Source organism: Abramis brama, assembly GCF_963993115.1.
Source record: "Abramis brama genome assembly, chromosome: 10".
NCBI lineage: Eukaryota > Metazoa > Chordata > Actinopteri > Cypriniformes > Leuciscidae > Abramis > Abramis brama.
This window is the reverse complement of record NC_139972.1, coordinates 24,422,052-24,439,748: the sequence shown is the minus strand read 5'-3', so window position 1 is coordinate 24,439,748 and position 17,697 is coordinate 24,422,052. Positions and strand designations below refer to the sequence as shown.

The following is a 17,697-nucleotide window of genomic DNA, read 5'->3' as shown; positions in this document are numbered from 1 at the left end:
AAGTGCCAAACGTATTTTTGTCTGAATTTCGTAATATAATTGACGGAATCTAAGAGCTGAGAATTAGTTTAATATTAAAAGTACCTCTTTGCTCCGCAGTTTTTCTTTGCGTGAGAAAATGGATGTGTGGCGTGAGAGCGTGTGAAAAGTGTCAATTGCGTGAGTCTCACGCTCAATGCGTGAGAGTTGGCAGAATGTTGATTATGTGTATAAAAACAATATTTTGAGTTTATTGCAAAGTATGCATATATATATATATATATATATATATACAAACATTTCAGTAATTTGAGAATATAGGGACATCGACTCGATTCCTTAATTCGCAGTGCCTCATGGGAGTGGGCGGAGCTAAAGAGCTATTTTGGTGCGTGTTGCTGTTATGGACTCTCTTATTAGTGTATTTTCTGTATAGCATCATGGGTAACAGTTGTTCACCAGGAATACCACTGTTTAACACGATTATTTAAAGTTTTAGAATGTGCTTCGGTACAGTATAAATGTTTTAGTCAAATCCACATTCAACATCTAGTTTCAGGGAGTATTTTGCGGTTTAATCCTAGACGGTTCTTTGTGTTTTCAAGGCAATATACACAATATTCACAGGAGAGTCTGCAGTATATGACATGTCCTGTAATCCAAGCTGTTTATGGCATGGCTCTAATAACATGTTCTGAAAGATCCACAAATCATTAAGGTCTGAATATGGATGAATAATGACTAAATTCTTCCTCTTGTGTGACAAGGTTTGTTACTGCCCCATTTTTTTGCAACTGTTATAGGCTCCATGGTTTAAACCCTTATTTTTTGGCTTTTTAAAGATTTAATTATAAGGCCCCGGCTGCAGTGTCTAGTGTGCTGTATATCTTTGGTCTCTATAGAGACAGTTTTGGAAGAGACAAATGATCTGGTACTTCCTCTTCAGGACAGGTGGGGAGACTGAATTTTTCCCCTATCAGCTTGTGCATGAGCTTTGAGACCTGACGGAAATACATAAACATTAGCTAAACTAGGATTCTGTGGTCTTTGTATGCCTGCAGTTTCATTCATGAACCACATATTAACTATCTCATATGTAAAGTATTTATTTTATTCAAGGGGGAATCACACATATTTTTATTTGACGTTCTAACAATAAATCTACATCAATATTTCTCCAATTTCTGGCTGAACATCTGGATTCTATTTGGAATTCAGTTTGTCACTTTGACTTTGCATGTTGAAACTTCAGTAGATGGCCAGACTGCAGCTAGATCTATGCTTTATGAGCATACTTGAAGTTCAAAATACCATTGGCCTTTTTGCAATAACAGTATGTACTGATTCAGGGTCTAAGTGTCTAAGTGATATTTTTTTTAATCTAATTAATTACATGCTGTGCTGATTAATTAATCACACATCAAATTTGGCAAATAATTTACCCCCAAAAGATAATTTAAAGTCATTATTGTGATAAATGAGAAAAGCATGAATAGACATTAGAAAAAGTAATTTTAGAAAGAAATATTTTACTTGATTCAGCATAGAATTTATAACACATAAACAAAACAAAACAAAACAGTTTGGTTACTAATATTATCTACCAACAAAATATCTTCTTTTATGTTCTGCAAAAGAAAGAAAGCCAATAAGGTTTGAAACAACATGAGGGTGACTCAATGATTTTTTTCAAATAAAATTATACTCTAAATTAGAAATTAAAATTGCCAGTAAGTGGCGGTAAATGTCTAAATGAGTAAGTCATTGAGTCATTCATTTGATTAATAGTACGTTTTTAATGAAGTCTGAGAGATTTCTGTCCTTCCATTGACGGTCCACGCAACTACCACTTTGTGGCTTCAAAAGTTCATAAAACTAATCCATATGAATTGAAATGAAATGTCATGTCCCTCAAACCCTTCCTGAACAATTTTTGCATTGTGGTAGGGTGCATTATCCTCCTGAAACAGGCCACTGCCATCAGGGAACACCATTGCCATGGTCAGCAACAATCTAAGGCAGGTGATACGTGTCAAAGTAAAATCCACATAAATGCCAGGACCCAAAGTTTCCCAACATTGCCCTGACCATCACACTCCCTCCACCGGCCTGCCTTCTTCCCATAGTGCATCCTGCTGCTGTCTCTTGGTTGGGTGGTCCAGTTCTGACACTCACATGCCCATTGTAGGCAGTTTCGGTGGTGGACAGGGGTCATCATAGGCACTTTGTCCGGTCTGCTGCAAACCAGCAAACTGCTATGCAGTGTGTGTTCTGACACCTATCATGGGCAGCATTAAGTTTTTCAGCAATTTTTTGAGCTACAGTAGCTCTTTTGTGTGATCGGACCAGGCAGAGCAAGCCTTTGCTCCCCATGTGCATGTGTTAGTCTTGGGAGTCCATGACCCTGTTCACCGGTTGTCCTTCCTTGCACCTCTTTTGGTAGGTACTATGACTACAGACCGTAAACACCTACGTAAACGTAAACAAGACCTGCTGTTTTGGAGATGCACTGATGCAGTTGTCTTGCCATCACCATTGTCCCTTGTGAAAGTCACTCAAGATTTTTTCACTTACTCTTTTCTCTGCTTCCAACTCATGAAATTCAAGAACTGACTGTTCAGTTGCTGCCTAATATATCCTCTTGATAGGGGCCAGTGTACTGATATAATAAATGATATTCACCACACCTATGTTGTGGCTGATCAATGTAATACAGTATAAACCTTGAATATGTCTTTACCGCAACACACAGTCTTTACCGAAACACCTAAAAATCCTGCGGTAAAGACATGCTGCGGAAATGACATTTTTGCGAATATTGCAGATAACTGACAGCTAGCAAGGTCTGATACATCAGTTTTGACTTTTAGCAACAAATATATATTCATCAGTAATATAAATTAATTTTTAAAATGTAATTCAAAACATACAATTACTAAGCTGAATGGTAAGGACGCACAATAAATACTTAAGAAGAAAAGATGATCTTTATCTTATTTTTTCTGGATCTTGTGAGTGACCTAATAGAGGTGGACCAATCTGTCAGACATGTGCTCACATGCTAATTTCTGCTTCCATAGAAACTAGATTTGTTTGGCTTTGAACAAATGTCATATTAAGAGTCTTTTTCAGTGTTGCTGTAAGGACTCAAAAGTGTGGGACAGGTTTATTTAGATGAAAAAAAATCATATAAACAATCAGTAAACAAAAAAATAACTTTAAGATGGTGTAAAGTCATATGTATATACAACTAATTTTTTTGAAATATTGTCATATTGTAAAAGAATGAGCTAATTTTAAGTTTCTCAACATTGAAACCACGGGTGTGGGACATGAGTGTTTGGACCTATATAAATGCTTCATAATTTTACATTAAATCATATTATTTATTCATTTTTTTAATGAATTTATAATTTATAATCAGAGGATTTGCCAGCATGCAGAATTCAGCACTGAACAAAAACACAGTGAGTGGTGAGTGGATTCTATCTTAAATGATCTCATTGGCCATTGTGTTCAAGAAATCAACACATATGTCTGTGATTGGCTACATTGCTCAACGCTGCAATCATGTTATAATAAACAGAAACTCGTTCTGGCCTGTAAATCGTTTTTATTTAGTTTTAGTTATTCTTGCTTTTGTGCAATTATGAATAACAATTTATTTGTTTTTAGATGTTTTATTTTTTTGATGTTTCTATTTTGAGGGTTGGAGCAAGGACAGGCTTGTTTCACACCTCGATTTATTGGGAATTCATCTGATAGGTCACCATCAGATTGAACTTGGCCTTTCATTCCATTATGAAAAGATCTGATGAGTGATAGAAGGGTGGGAGGACAGCCAGCCTTTTGCAGGACCATAAAAAGAGCGTCTCTGCTGACCGAGTCAAAAGCTTTGGTCAGGTCTACTAAAGCAAGGTAGAGCGGTTGATTCTGTTGTCTTGATTTTTCTTGTAATTGTCTCACAGCAAATATCATGTCTCTTGTGGAGCGGTTGGGAACGAAAGCCACATTGGGCCTCAGGATATATGACCTTAGCTAGCTGTTGAAGGCGAGTCAGTAAGATGCGGGCCAGGGCTTCTCCTGTGACACACAACAGTGAAATGCCACGGTAATTATCACAATCTCCATGGTCCCCTTTGTTCTTGTAGAGTGTAGTGATCTTTGCATCCTTGAAATCTTGGGTAACATGCTTAGAGCTCCAGCACTTTAAAATGAGTTGATGGAAATGGCTGGCTATGGGGTTCAATTCCAGCTTGGAGAAGCTCACCTGGTATTGCATCAGCCCCAGCAGCTTTACCTCTGCCCAGTCCTTGTACTATGGTAATTACCTCATCTAGCTCTGGTTCTGCATCTAAGCAATTTTGAAGTGGACAGCCTTGAAGGTTAGCTAAGCATGGTGAATATATATATTGTAACTTATAGCTTTACAACTGAAAAACAGTTCAAATTTCCAATGTAGTTCAAAAAATGTCTTGTTTTAGATATATATAAAAAAATATGTATACTAAGGCTCATTATTGGAAACACATTTTAATCAGGCACTTTGTCAAATTCACAAAAAAACCCCAAAAACTCTTCAAAAGGTTTAAGGTGGAAACTGACCAAAATTCAGTGTTTTCTGGTCATCATTTACGATAAAAACACCACAACCTATCATCAATGCCCTTTGGATTATATTGGGTACAAAGGTAAGACAAACAGCTGGCCATTTTTTGGACCACAGTGCTATTCAAAATTAATGTAAACAGATTTCATTCACGTAAAACATTATGAACAGTGATTCAAACATTATGAGAAACTTTTTAAATGAGAACAGAACAACTGAACGTTATTTATTTTCCTTCAAGGCAGCATGAGTATAACATGTTCACAGTTACGAGTGAGGAATTGTTTGTGTACAGAAGTGAAGTATCTGCCATAAATATTGGATTCTTAAACAAGTAAAGAGATATCCTGTTAAATCAGGCTAACCTCAAAAAATGAATCTGAACAAAACATACTTTTAACATTCACTCATAAACACAATGTTTTTCTTCAATAGGCACTGTCAATTTTCATAATTACAAGTTGAGCCTTTCAATGGGCATCAGGAAAAAAAAAGCATGCTGACTTTTTTTCAGCACAGTATGGTCATATGGCAACATTTACAATCATCTTTAAAGTATTATACAAAAAAATGATTCACAATCACTTAAGCAAATTAAAAGGCTACAAATTAATCCTGTTAGGAGAATGTACAATGCTGCCATTATTTAGTTTGAACATATTTTTTCTTTATCTTTTAACTTTAATGCAAACTGTACATTGTAGGAACAAATATGTCACTAAAATCAAATCACCAGTGCTTTTAAACAAATATGGGTGTAATTACATTATTGAGCCATGTAATTTACATACACAAAAACAAAGTAATCCAGCATTTTGTGGTATAATAAACTTACCAATTGTTTACCCACTGCAATGTACGAAAGATGCTACAAAAATTTACCTATACAGTACCTTGACTAGGGAGTAGTGGAGTTGTGAGAGAATCTTTTTGGTCAAATTATGTATGTTATTGGATAGCTTGATGTATTTATTCAAACATTAACATCCAGTAAAAATGAGTTGAGCATAAGCCTATTTGGAGCCTATTTACTGTAATAACAACATAACCTTTTCACTGGCCTTGAGGATATCTGTTAAAATCTGTAAAAAAAAAAAAAAACACATGAGAACAAAAAAGGACAACACGTTATTTCCAGTTACGTTATGGTGGTTGTAAGTGTCAGCTCTTCCAAGGTGCTGATAAGAGCGGACATAAAATTTTTTAACATTTCTGTTATTGTTAATTCTTTGTAGTTTTAAAAAAATAATACAGATAGCTTGTGTTCTTGCGTTAAAGTTGTTATGCTTCAACACTTAAAAACAATGAAAAAGTCCTTTAGTGTGTTAATGAAGTTTTTCTAGATTTCGAAATCCTTACCAAGTTTTTGTTTTTGATATTTAGCTTCATAGCTACAATTGTGTTCCCATTAGTCAGGCTAAGGGAGGGGAAGCAGCATGTAGAAATGAATGATCACTGTGGTCTGCAGCATAACCTTCAAAGACTGTACAGTGGCATTTTGCAGATACTGTAACCTTTTTTTTTATAAATACTGACAGCAAAACATGTTCCCCAAACATTTAAGAGCTTAATACCGAACATACTTAGAAGAACAATTTAGAATGGCAACCGTTAATAAACTAGAACAAGCTCTGATAACAAACATACTGTTACAGCCACAAATATACAAATATAAATGAATGTCAATAAAATCACAGGTTATAGCAACCGCTTGACATGTGTCATTCTTTTTAAACAAAAAACATCAGTACAAAAATATAGAATACAAAAGTGTTTTCTCTTACAAAACATTGACATCAAACATAACTGTCCTTTAAAATGTGCAAATGCTGTTGATCTTCAGGATCATTAGAACAGCATTATAAAAAGTCATTTTTTACAACTCAAGTCAGTAAGTCTAAAGAAGGGTGACAAAAGCACCAAAACCTCTGGCCAGCCAGTGGGGCGACATTACATACAACATGATGTTGAGGACCATGCCAGAGAGGCATTTTTAGAGAACCTGAGTCAGGTGGGAATCCTTTCGGGAATCCTTTGCTTAGACTGCACTAAATCCTCAGTTCTGTCTCCTCGTGTTCTAAGGAGTGGTCAGTTGTATTGATAATGGAGGACGAGTGACCACCAAAAGGAGCGATGGCAGGGGAATGTGCTGAAAGTGGTGAAAGCGATGGAGAAAAACTTGGAGACATGGCTATTGAGGAAACAGAGCCATCATGGTCAATAGGAGATCGTCGCAATGAGGAAAGGTGGGGAAATGTTCGGCCTACAGCAGGTTTTGGCAAAACAGTTTTGGCCCCTGGATGAGCTACAGAGGTAATTAGGGGAGGAGGGTCAATTCTGGGCTTGGGATCAGTCTTTGCTTTGGGATGAAATGGTCGCCGAGGGTTAGGTGGTGCGTTCTCATCTTTTAATCGTGCAATTTCTGTGAAGACATTAGCCAGAGGCTGAAACTGAGGGCACCAGTCGAGGAGGTAGTCCCAGTTGTAGCTGCCTCTCAGTTCCTCGTCACTAGCCACGATTGCTGTAAGAGAACCATCGACAGCAGGCTTACCATCCTCTGGGAAAGCATAATCTTTTGGATGTGAGATGTTAAGCCCCCTTCCAACCCCAAGATATCCACCTCCTTCATCCCGATAAGTTGGCAACTGGCTTGATAACATTGTCCCACTTAAACTTCCCAGTTTCTTCCCTTTAAACCATTGGTTTGCATCCATCCCCGGCTCACAGGAAATGTCAGACAGCTGATCTGCATCTTGCTGGATACCGGAGTCAGGCCCACGAGCAGCTATGTGCTCCTGCATAGAGGAGGAGACACTAGAAACTCGTGGATATTCATTAATCATCCGAATCTCATCGTCTTCTGCTGCTTCGGCTTCGGCGGAACCACGTCCACTAGAGTGAGATGGGTCAAGAGACCCACCTCGTGTGTAGGTACCTCCTCGGTTCCCAGTCTGGTCTGTTGCATAACCAGGAAGGGTCTGATGATATAGCTTATCATCCCCTTGAACTTTCGAATCTTCAAGACTCTCCAGAACAATACTGTTGGTGACTATTCTGGTGCAAGTCTCTTGTTTTTTGTACCTATGGGATCTCAAGAGGAATATCACCACAACAACTATGATCAGGAACACAATGGCTGCCAAGGAAGCTGTTATAGCACTGGCAAGTACCACATTCATATCTGTGTTTAAGCCAAAGGATGTGTGAGTGACATCAATTGTGATCTGGGCAGAAGCTTTTCGGGAATTCTCCAAAGGACTGTGGGCAATAACATCCAATGTCATCTGACGTGTCTCTCTTTTAGACCGGCTTATATGACGATGATAAGCATCCATCTTGAGGGATATCACTCCAGTAGATGTGTTGACCTCAAAGTAAGGTGAACTGTTTGAGAGTGAATAGAGGACGATGCCGTCCACCCCTCCATCCTCATCATTAGCATTTACTTGGCCGATGCTTTGCCCTTTCTTGGCACCCTCAGGTATACGGAAGGTGAAATCTGAGTTAGTGAAAATGGGGTCATACTCATCTTCACCAGTCACAAAAACTTGCACTGTGACTGTAGAAGAGTAGTTGCCTGCATCCATTGCCATGGCAATAAAATTGAAAGTGTTTGTCTTCTCAAAGTCGAATGTAAAGCGGGTTCGCACCTCACCGGAGGTTTGGTTCACTAGAAAGGAATCTTTACCATTGCCGGAATTATACATCAGGAAATATCTCAGTTCTCCGTATGCTCCTTTGTCATGATCAATGGCATGTAATATGGTTACTAGAGCATTCTGGGGCTGGTTTTCACGAATGCTTGCTGTAAGTGATTTAAGAGGAAAGTAAGGCCGATTATTATTGATGTCCTTGACCTCGACAGTTACAGGAGCAAGAGCAAAGTGGCCATGACCATCCGAGGCCTGAATAATGAACATGTAAGAAGATTGTTCCTCACTATCAAGAGACCTCCGCAGACGAAGGGACCCAGTCCACCGATCTACAGAAAAGAGTTCAGATTCATCACCAGAACTGATTGAATACTGAACCTCTCCATTAGGTGTCGAGTCAGGGTCCACAGCAAAAAGTTGAAGTATTTCTGTTCCTGTTTCTGCCCTTTCATTGACAACAACTTTGTATTCCGCCCTACTGAAGGATGGTGGGTTATCATTGGTGTCCATTACAGTGATTAAAACTGGAACATTTGAGCTTTGTTGTGGTATGCCACGATCTGAGACCACAATAGTAAGATTGTAGCCATTCACAATCTCAAAGTCAAGCTTATCAACTAATATTAGCGTTCCAACGGTCTGAAATCCATGGCCCTCAAGGAAGCGAACACTGCTCTCAATTTGGAAGGCATTACCGATGTTCCCACTGGCGATGGCAAAATCAAAGCCACAGTTGTCCCTAGACAAGTCCCCATCCACCGCTTCCAGGGTTAGAATGGTCGAACCAGGAACTTCGTCTTCGGATACAGATGCTCTGTACTCAGTCTGGTGGAATACAGGGGCATTATCATTGACATCAGACACATGCACCTGAACTGTGCTAAGGGTGCTCAATGGTGGTGTTCCACTATCACTGGCTTCAATCATCACCAAAATGGAAGGGCGCTGCGAGTCAAACTCAACCTTCTGCTTGATGAACAGAGTACCTATGAAAAGAAATTGCAGGACAAGATTCAAGGTAAGAACAGGGCTTTAGGAGTCTTTAGGCAAAAATATATCTGTCCTTGGTAATATGGGTAATAGCAACACAATATTTGGTGTAGTGTTTGTTGAATGCATTAGGCTAGTAAATCAAACTACTTCTGTTGTTTCTAATTTACTCAGTGTATTCATTCAGTGTTTTTGTTTCACTAATAAAATTGATATAGTGTTGGATTGCCACTTGTCTTCCTACAATGTGGGCCCTGAAGAAAAAACATCCAAGAACCACTGCATCAACTGTTTTGATCCTTACAAATAAGATTCTACAAGACATCTGACAATGATTTGGATGAAGAACAATAAATACAAAAGGATAATAGGAATAAAAGGATAATTTACCATTGCTTGGGTCAATGTAGAACATGTCCTTTGTTGACACGACCCTGTATGTTATCCTTCCGTTCTCTCCAGAGTCCTTATCTGTAGCAGTTACTGTGATAACTGAGCTTCCTGCTGTCGAGTGTTCTGCTAGAGTCACCTGCCAAAGACATAAATCGGCCTTAACACTGACTGCTTTGAGCAGAACATAGCATCAATTTATATTTCTTTTTACTTCAAGAAATATTTTTCAAATGTGGTGCTCACAGGGAATATTTTCTGAATACAAATATGTCTCACTGCCATTTTAAATAAACTGCAAGTGCTTTTAAGGATGTTAACCAGAGGAACTGATTCATTAAACAGATATTAGAGTTGTAAAGCTTATGTAATCTGCTATTATTATTACTCTGGAGTACCTAATTCTGATTGGTCAAATAACTGTTTACTTTATATTATTCAATTATCTTATATTGGGTTTAAATTCAAAGTAAACTACAGAAATGTACTTTTTCTATCAATTTTCATCCTAAACATGTGATCTCTTCTGACGTACCTCGTAAAGGTCCTGGGAGAAGACTGGGGCATTATCATTCACATCCTCCACAAGCACGGTCAGATTTGCGTAACTCTGTTGCTTGGTGTCTGAGGAGCTGACGGTCAGCATGTACCATGTTCTCTCTTCAAAGTCCAGAGAGGCGGTCAAGGACACATCTCCTCCAAAGCGGTGTATTCCAAACTTCCCTTGAGTGTCTGAGTCCAGAAGAAGGGAATAGGAGAGAGCAGGCCCAGAGTCCACATCATTCCCTGTGACCTGAGTGATCACGGTTCCAATCAAAGTATCTAGAGAAAGAAATAGACAATCTTGATAACCCTGTGTAATATGTAATTAACTTGTTTCAATTTTTGGTTGCACCTTTCAAAATTATTAAGTTTTGCTGGACAACGGCAATCATTATTGGACACATTGTACAACATCAGTGACAGGAAATAACCATTGAGGACTTTGGCGAGAAAAACGCCTGGTAATTGAGTCAATCTTTCAGCACGGTGTGTCTCATTGTTTGTCTGCCAGAAAAAATATGAAATTTAGTTCATTGATTACAGCAATGATATTGAGTTCAAACAGCAGTCAACTTACTCTCAGGGATCCGGACTTCATGTGGAACAGGTATGGTGGGACTGTTGTCATTCAAGTCTACAATGATCACCGTGAGAGTGGCAGAACCTGCTAACCGAGGAGTGCCTCTGTCCGTTGCCATAATAACCAGGCTGGAGACACAACAATAAAATTAGTGTCAGAGTCTGGGCATTCTCACAGACTATTTTCATGTTGATGGGAAAGAAATGTAAGATGTTTTAAATGCAAATTCTAAATATAATTAAAACAAAAATAAAAAAAAATATTTATCAAGGTTTAAGCCACATCAGTGCATCTGCCTCTACAGAAGTGTCTTCTGTCATTCCGTCAACAATATATATATATATATATATATATATATAAAAATTTAATTTAAGACTACGTTTCAATCACACATTTTTAAGGATCTACAGACTCTTTGTTCTTAGTTAAAAGGAAACAACATAAACATAGTGGAAGGAAGAACTTAGTACTTAGTCTGTGTCCAGATCTCTCTGTCCATGATGGCAGCAGTGGATATACTGCCTGTGACAGGGTCGATCTTGAAGAGGCCACTCATGGATGATGACCTTATGGAGTAGGTCACCTGCCCATTCTGACCCTGGTCCAGGTCATTTGCCAACACCTGAGGAAATTACCGGTGAAATTGGCAATAAAAACACAGGCAGATTTGCAACAGCTGCTCGAACGTAACATAACCCCCTAAGCAATGTTGGCTTTGGAACTCAAATTATTTAAAAAAAAAAGTTTAAAAGGGGAATTGGTTGTGGCTATGTTGGACAGCTAAGCCTATATTCTCACCATGGACAATGAAAACACTGTGAAAACGCAAAGGAAACTCTTCTAGCTTGCACTGAAAATATGCTGCATTTAGGCCAAGGGATGTTGTACTCCACAACTTTACACTTTTATGAACACTCAGCCATTCAGAAAAAAGACGGGATATTACTACACCTGAATGATAGGATGATCATAACCCTGGGCCTCACGAACATAAGCAACGTAATTGTGAAGTTGAAAGCGTGGTAAGTTGTCATTGACATCCTGTAGGAGAAGGTTGACTGCCATGAAGGAGCTGGAGGATGCGGTTTCAGCCTTGACCACCAGGCGGAGCCGTGGGGTCTCCTCAAAGTCCAGACCCATGGAACTTTCTACCCAAATCTCACCTAAAATAATGAATTTATTATGATTAACAGTGAAACATCTTTCCCAATATAAAGACTACTAACACAAAAATATTGATGCAAAGACTTAGATTTACTATCATACCTGTGTGGGGGCTGATGCTAAAGGACTGCAGCTTGTTGCCACTGAAAATGCTGTAGTTGATGCCACTGCTAGATCCATCAGGATAGTGAGCCTGTATCTGAACAACTGCTGTACCTATGAAAAAGACAAGACCTTTGATGATTAAAGGACATTTTCCATCAACTTGGCATGTATGAGAGATTGTAGTGATGCACAATATTACTACCATAAAGGGTGTCATCCAATATTGCAATTTTTTATTTATCATATCGGACAACATTGGATATTTAGCCGTGCAACTCATTTCCCCTGTTTTTATATTACACTGGCATTATGACTTGCATGCAAAATATACATTTTATCAGCTGGGAATCAAACCATGACCTTGGTGTTGCTAGCCTCATGCTATACAGTTTGAGCTACAGCTGGATATCACAAATGAACAGCAATTAGACATTATTGTACCTTTAGCTGCATTCTCCTGCAGGCTCACATCCCTAGTGTTGCGTGAGAAGCGGATGCCCTGGTAACTCTGCTCTCGGATATACACAACCACCACTCCCAGAGAGGACTGCGATGGGTTACCCTGATCCATGGCCTCCACAATGAGGGTCCGCTGGCTCTGGGTCAGCGCATTGAGCTTCTCAGTGGCCTGGATGTCCCCCGTCAAGGAGTTTATGGTGAAGCCTTTGACAGGATTCGCAAACCGATAAAATACAGATCCATTTGCACCGAAGTCCTTATCTTCAGCTCTCATGGTGGCAAGCACTTTACGGTTGGAGAGACTACTGCTGGAGACATTGATGATGAGCGGGTCTGTGATGAAGAAGGGGGCATTGTCGTTTACATCTAAGACCTGGACGGTCACTTCAGCGGAAGTGTTACGGGGATTGGCTACTGAGGAGTCCATGGCGTAGACTTGGAAGCTGTAGGAGGCCACTTTTTCTCGGTCGAGAGCTGCCGCTGTAATAATGCGACCTGTGTGTTGGTCCACAATGAACATACCTCTGGATTCACGGCTCAGGAAGTAGACCAACTGGCTGTTGGACCCTTCGTCTTTGTCAGAGGCTGAAACCTCCAAAACAAGAGACCCTTCTGAAGCATCTTCTGATACCTCCACAGAGTAGCTGCTGCTGGGAAACACTGGGGTGTTGTCATTCAGGTCCAGCACATTGATGTCCAAAGTGACAGTGCTGGTGAGGGGCGGTATACCCTGATCTTGTGCCTCCACGGTGAGGGTGTACTTTGCTTTGGACTCTCGATCCAAAGGCCTAGAGGTGGACAGCACACCTAATTTCCTGTCCAGGTGGAAATCACCAAAATGGTCTCCCTCTGAGAAAAAAATAATAATAATAATAATAATGTTGAAGAACTGAATAATAAATAAATAATAAAGAACTGAAAATGACTTTGGCCATTACAAAACGTGTGAACAATTAGCTGTTTGTATAAAATATATAATAATATTTAACATATACAACAACAATAATATTGCTCATGGCATTAATACCAGTGATTTTGTAGTGCACCACCCCACTGTCCCCGGAGTCTTGATCTGTGGCTCTAATTGTGAAGAGCGTCACAGGCTCCTGGTTCTCAGGCACCTCCAGACTGTAGTACACTCTCCCAAAAGCCGGCCTGTTGTCATTCTCATCCAACACTGTGACGCGCACTGTGGTCTTGGCGAAATTGGGAGGAGAACCACCATCTCTGGCATAAACTGTTAATGAGAAAGAGGTTATAAACTGGCTAAACAAATGCATGCCCAACCGTGACATGACATTGGCAGAAACCAAGAGAATAAATTCTCTGTTGCAATTGAGTAGTTGCATTCTGCCTGAGGTACCTGTCACAGCATACACCCCTTGGGCCTCCCTGTCTAAAGCTTTGGAGGTGGTTATGACTCCTGTCACCGGATGAATACTGAAATCATCTTCTACAATGCTTCCGTACATCACGATTCCATTAGTCCCTATGGAAAAAGCATAAAGACATGACATTAGATGAATCTGCACAGTTTCCCCAAATGCAAGTTCAAATGATCACGTCTGAGGAAAAAAAAGCCATCATTCTTAAGAGGCTATGTTCACTTTTTACAATAGACTTTTCTCACGGAATGAATAAACACGGCAGCACACCCTGTTTTTATTTGTTTGTAGTTAATTCCGCTGTCTAAGCAGTTGGTCTCAATCGCCTTCCCTCTGGTATTGGATGGCAGATCGCGTGCAAAAGGCGAGCAAACTGGCAGAGTGTCACCTGTTTACCTCGCTAATTGTTCATGGAGAGAAAGTTTATGATCCTTCTGTTTTATTTGCCCCTGAGTAAGTCCAAGAGAATGCAGCCCTCCCCTTCAACCACCCCCCGGCTGGCACCAATTAAAACCACACACTTTTATTTGTGATGGGTTTGGCTGTGGTATCCAGTGTTTTTAGGGAAATGTTAGCAGTAAACAAACATTCGTGTCACTTTTAAAGAGGATGGTGTGACCATCACTAATCTCACAAGGTGGAAATGAACTTTTCTCACTCAATGCATGCATTTACAGACAGTACCGTTTAATATCAGACAAGTATATCTGAGTTGTTGTGTGGCAGAGATACAGGGGAATGTAAACAAAATGTATTATTATCATTAATTTAACATGTAAATTTAGTGTGATTAAAAAAAGACCATAACGGGGTACAAAATTACCGTTATTAATCATGCTCCTGACTCATATGTACATTCTGAAGGAATTTTCCTATCATCAGACTAATTCAAGATTAAAGTACCAACTTCATGTTTTTGTAAGTCTTATAAATGTGGCACTCATGGCGCTTGATGTGACATAACGGCCAAAGACATGGTTTAATTATATTAATTAAAATTACTAAAATATTTATTAATGAAAATTAGAAAATATTTAAGTATACCACCAATAGCCCTAATATATATGTCATATATATATATATATATATATATATATATATATATATATATATAGAGAGAGAGAGAGAGAGAGAGAGAGAGAGAGAGAATATATGAGTGTATATTTTACCTTGGTCCATATCAGAAGCTGAAACGACCAGCACAGTGGTTCCTGCAGGCTGATTCTCTGCAATAAAAGCTTCATATTCACTTTCCTCAAAGTACGGCGCCTCGTCGTTTACGTCAATCACCTGGATTGACAGTAACTGGGAGCTGCTGTGCTGTTGTAAACCGTGGTCTTCTGCCACTATGGTCAAGTTGTAGAGGTCTTGCTCTTCACGGTCAATTGGTCTAAGAATAGACAAAGAACCTAAAGAGGAAATAAGCAAAAGTGTTAGGCTACCATATGATGAATGTAATAAGCTTTGTGTCTGGTATTTCTTGTGAGTGATCGCCTGCTGAACTGCATTTAAACAATTACACAGTAATGAAGCCATGATGTAAATTGTTTAAAACAAAACCACTCGCGCTTAAGCAAAGCCTCATTCACACGCTCGCACAACGAATGATTTCCATCTTGTAGCACACTTTGATCTTGCATATGCAACATCACAGCACGAAGAGTTGACGCCTTTCTGCTGTGTTACAAATGAGTGTAAGTCATGCGACGTATTTCAATAATATTTTTTTTCCCATGCGGAGCCCTCCCTACCTGAACACTCGCTGAGCCACTGTAACAGCTCAACTATCTGGCCGCAGTTTATGAGTTTTTTCCACAGCAAACACAAAGAGCGCATAAACAAGCACTCTAGACACGCAACGGCCCTGCTTGCCGTGCCCTGCTCAAATTTGGGGGTGCCAGCGCCCCTGTCGTTAGCCTACCACAAGCGAGCGGTGCTCCTATTGATCCAATCTCAATTTCATGCTTTTAAAGAACCAGACGAAGTGATTCAAAGCAGGCTGTAAAGGCATGATGGGAACTAGGACACTAGAGGGTGTTTTCGTTCTGTCTTGATTTATTTTTCCCTCTCTTCTATCTCCATAACGCTGAGCTAACATGCCTCTGAGGCTTTAATCTGGTTAGTATTACCAGCTTGAATATTTTCAGACAATTTGACTCCTCAACATTTGTGCTACGATAACGTAAGGAGAAACCAAGAGGAAGAATGGAGATGTTTTGCTTTTCTATTCTCATGTTAATAGCTGAGAGCATTAATAATGAGCTTCCAAAGTAAAAGTGTTTGCAAAGAGGGTTTGTCATTTACAAAGCAGACAAATGTTATTTTAAAGAGACTGCTCTCCCCAAAATGAACATCCTGTCATCATTTACTCAACCTTGTGTTGTTCCAAACACATATGTTTTTTTGCTTTCATGGATTACAAAAGTTTGATGAAAAGTTGATGCAGATCTTTTCTATACAATGAAAGTGAATGCAGACAAACAGTTTTCAAAACTACAAAAATGTGATAAAGAACCACAAAAGTATAATAAAGTAAGTCTATCATAAATGGTCTTCAGAAGCCATACAATGTAATTAATCTTTTCATCTGCTGCAGCTCTCAAATATCATTCACCTGTCTTGACTTCAGTTTTGACTTCAATGATGCCTGCCATTGATTCTCATATCTGATGATCTCAAAACTCTCAGAAGAGAATAATGACTCTAATTTCACTCTGGTTCTCACAACCAACATATGACTTCAAAATATTTTAAAATACAATGCACTAGTAGTATGGACTAATTTTATGGTGTTTTTGGCCTGGTATCAAAGACAGGGCTTGTTAAACTCAGATTAGGCCTTAGTTCAATTAGGACATTTAAGTAGCTTATGAATGTTCCTTAGAAGAAGAAAAAAACATTACTGGTGTGCATCTTGAGATAACATGCATTTTAGACTGGGACTAGTTTAAACCTTTTCTGTAAAACCAGGTGCAGCTTGACAGCCTCTGGTGACCATTTACTGTACTTTCACTGCATAGAAAAGAGGTTCAATCTCACTTAAAATCACTTTAAGCTTATATAATATTTGCCTATATTTCAATTTTTTTAATATTTGATTGCACTATATTTTGATATACAATTATTTCTGTAGTCTGTTATTGCAATTACCAGTACAACAGGTTCGAGCATTGTGACCACAAGCTAAAGTACAGACTTGATCTAGTTCAATACATTTCGGATCCTTAATATCGAGTGTGGTATATCAAGCATATCAAGGTCCACAACAAACTATATGGAACAGAGAAACACAACCTGATCTTTCTGTTAGTGGCAGAACATGCTGTAAATAGCTACCAGTGTACTGTCTTACACTTCTGCTTTATGTCATGAATGATCCACTAATGCACAAACACACACACAGAGATGAGAGAAACTGTTCAGAACTCACAGCACAGGACAGCATTTCTCAGAATGGATGAGATGTTGAGCTGGCAGTTTTTAGGATTAAGAGAACTAAAGGGCATTTAGAGAATTCTGACTTGGGAGGAGAGGAAAGATGCGAGTCAAGCAGAAATGCAGAATCACCATGAAGGTGCGTTTCGCATGCGATGCAATTTTCCATGGAAGTCTGGAACGACATGAGGGTGAGGAAATGATGACAGAAAACTAATCCCTTAATGTCCTGTTCACACATAAATTCAATCCCTGCTGCATGTCCTAATGTTACTAGTAGGTTGAGTAATTGGCCACAGCATTTGAAAATCACTCAAAATGCAAGACACCTCAAATAACAAGGTTTCAAAAGATAAACAAACAATATGCACAATTATGGTTGCATTAGTGCTAACCTTTCTTATC

The 17,697-nt window shown here is 39.1% G+C and overlaps 1 protein-coding gene across 1 annotated transcript in view; it reads right to left on the bottom strand.

Annotated features, from left to right (window-relative positions):
• Nucleotides 1-3,670: 3,670 nt before the first annotated feature.
• The window catches only part of dchs1a (dachsous cadherin-related 1a), a 104,548-nt gene continuing 90,521 nt past the window's right edge, over nucleotides 3,671-17,697 (bottom strand). The window contains exons 11-21 of the mRNA XM_084126972.1: nucleotides 15,027-15,266; nucleotides 13,836-13,961; nucleotides 13,500-13,709; nucleotides 12,455-13,321; nucleotides 12,011-12,124; nucleotides 11,696-11,907; nucleotides 11,215-11,366; nucleotides 10,742-10,872; nucleotides 10,157-10,443; nucleotides 9,622-9,760; nucleotides 3,671-9,227 (exon numbers count right to left, since the gene is read on the bottom strand). Of these exons, the coding sequence (XP_083983098.1) occupies nucleotides 6,637-9,227; nucleotides 9,622-9,760; nucleotides 10,157-10,443; nucleotides 10,742-10,872; nucleotides 11,215-11,366; nucleotides 11,696-11,907; nucleotides 12,011-12,124; nucleotides 12,455-13,321; nucleotides 13,500-13,709; nucleotides 13,836-13,961; nucleotides 15,027-15,266 (5,069 nt within the window). The 3' untranslated portion in view covers nucleotides 3,671-6,636. The remainder of the gene's footprint in view (nucleotides 9,228-9,621; nucleotides 9,761-10,156; nucleotides 10,444-10,741; nucleotides 10,873-11,214; nucleotides 11,367-11,695; nucleotides 11,908-12,010; nucleotides 12,125-12,454; nucleotides 13,322-13,499; nucleotides 13,710-13,835; nucleotides 13,962-15,026; nucleotides 15,267-17,697) is intronic.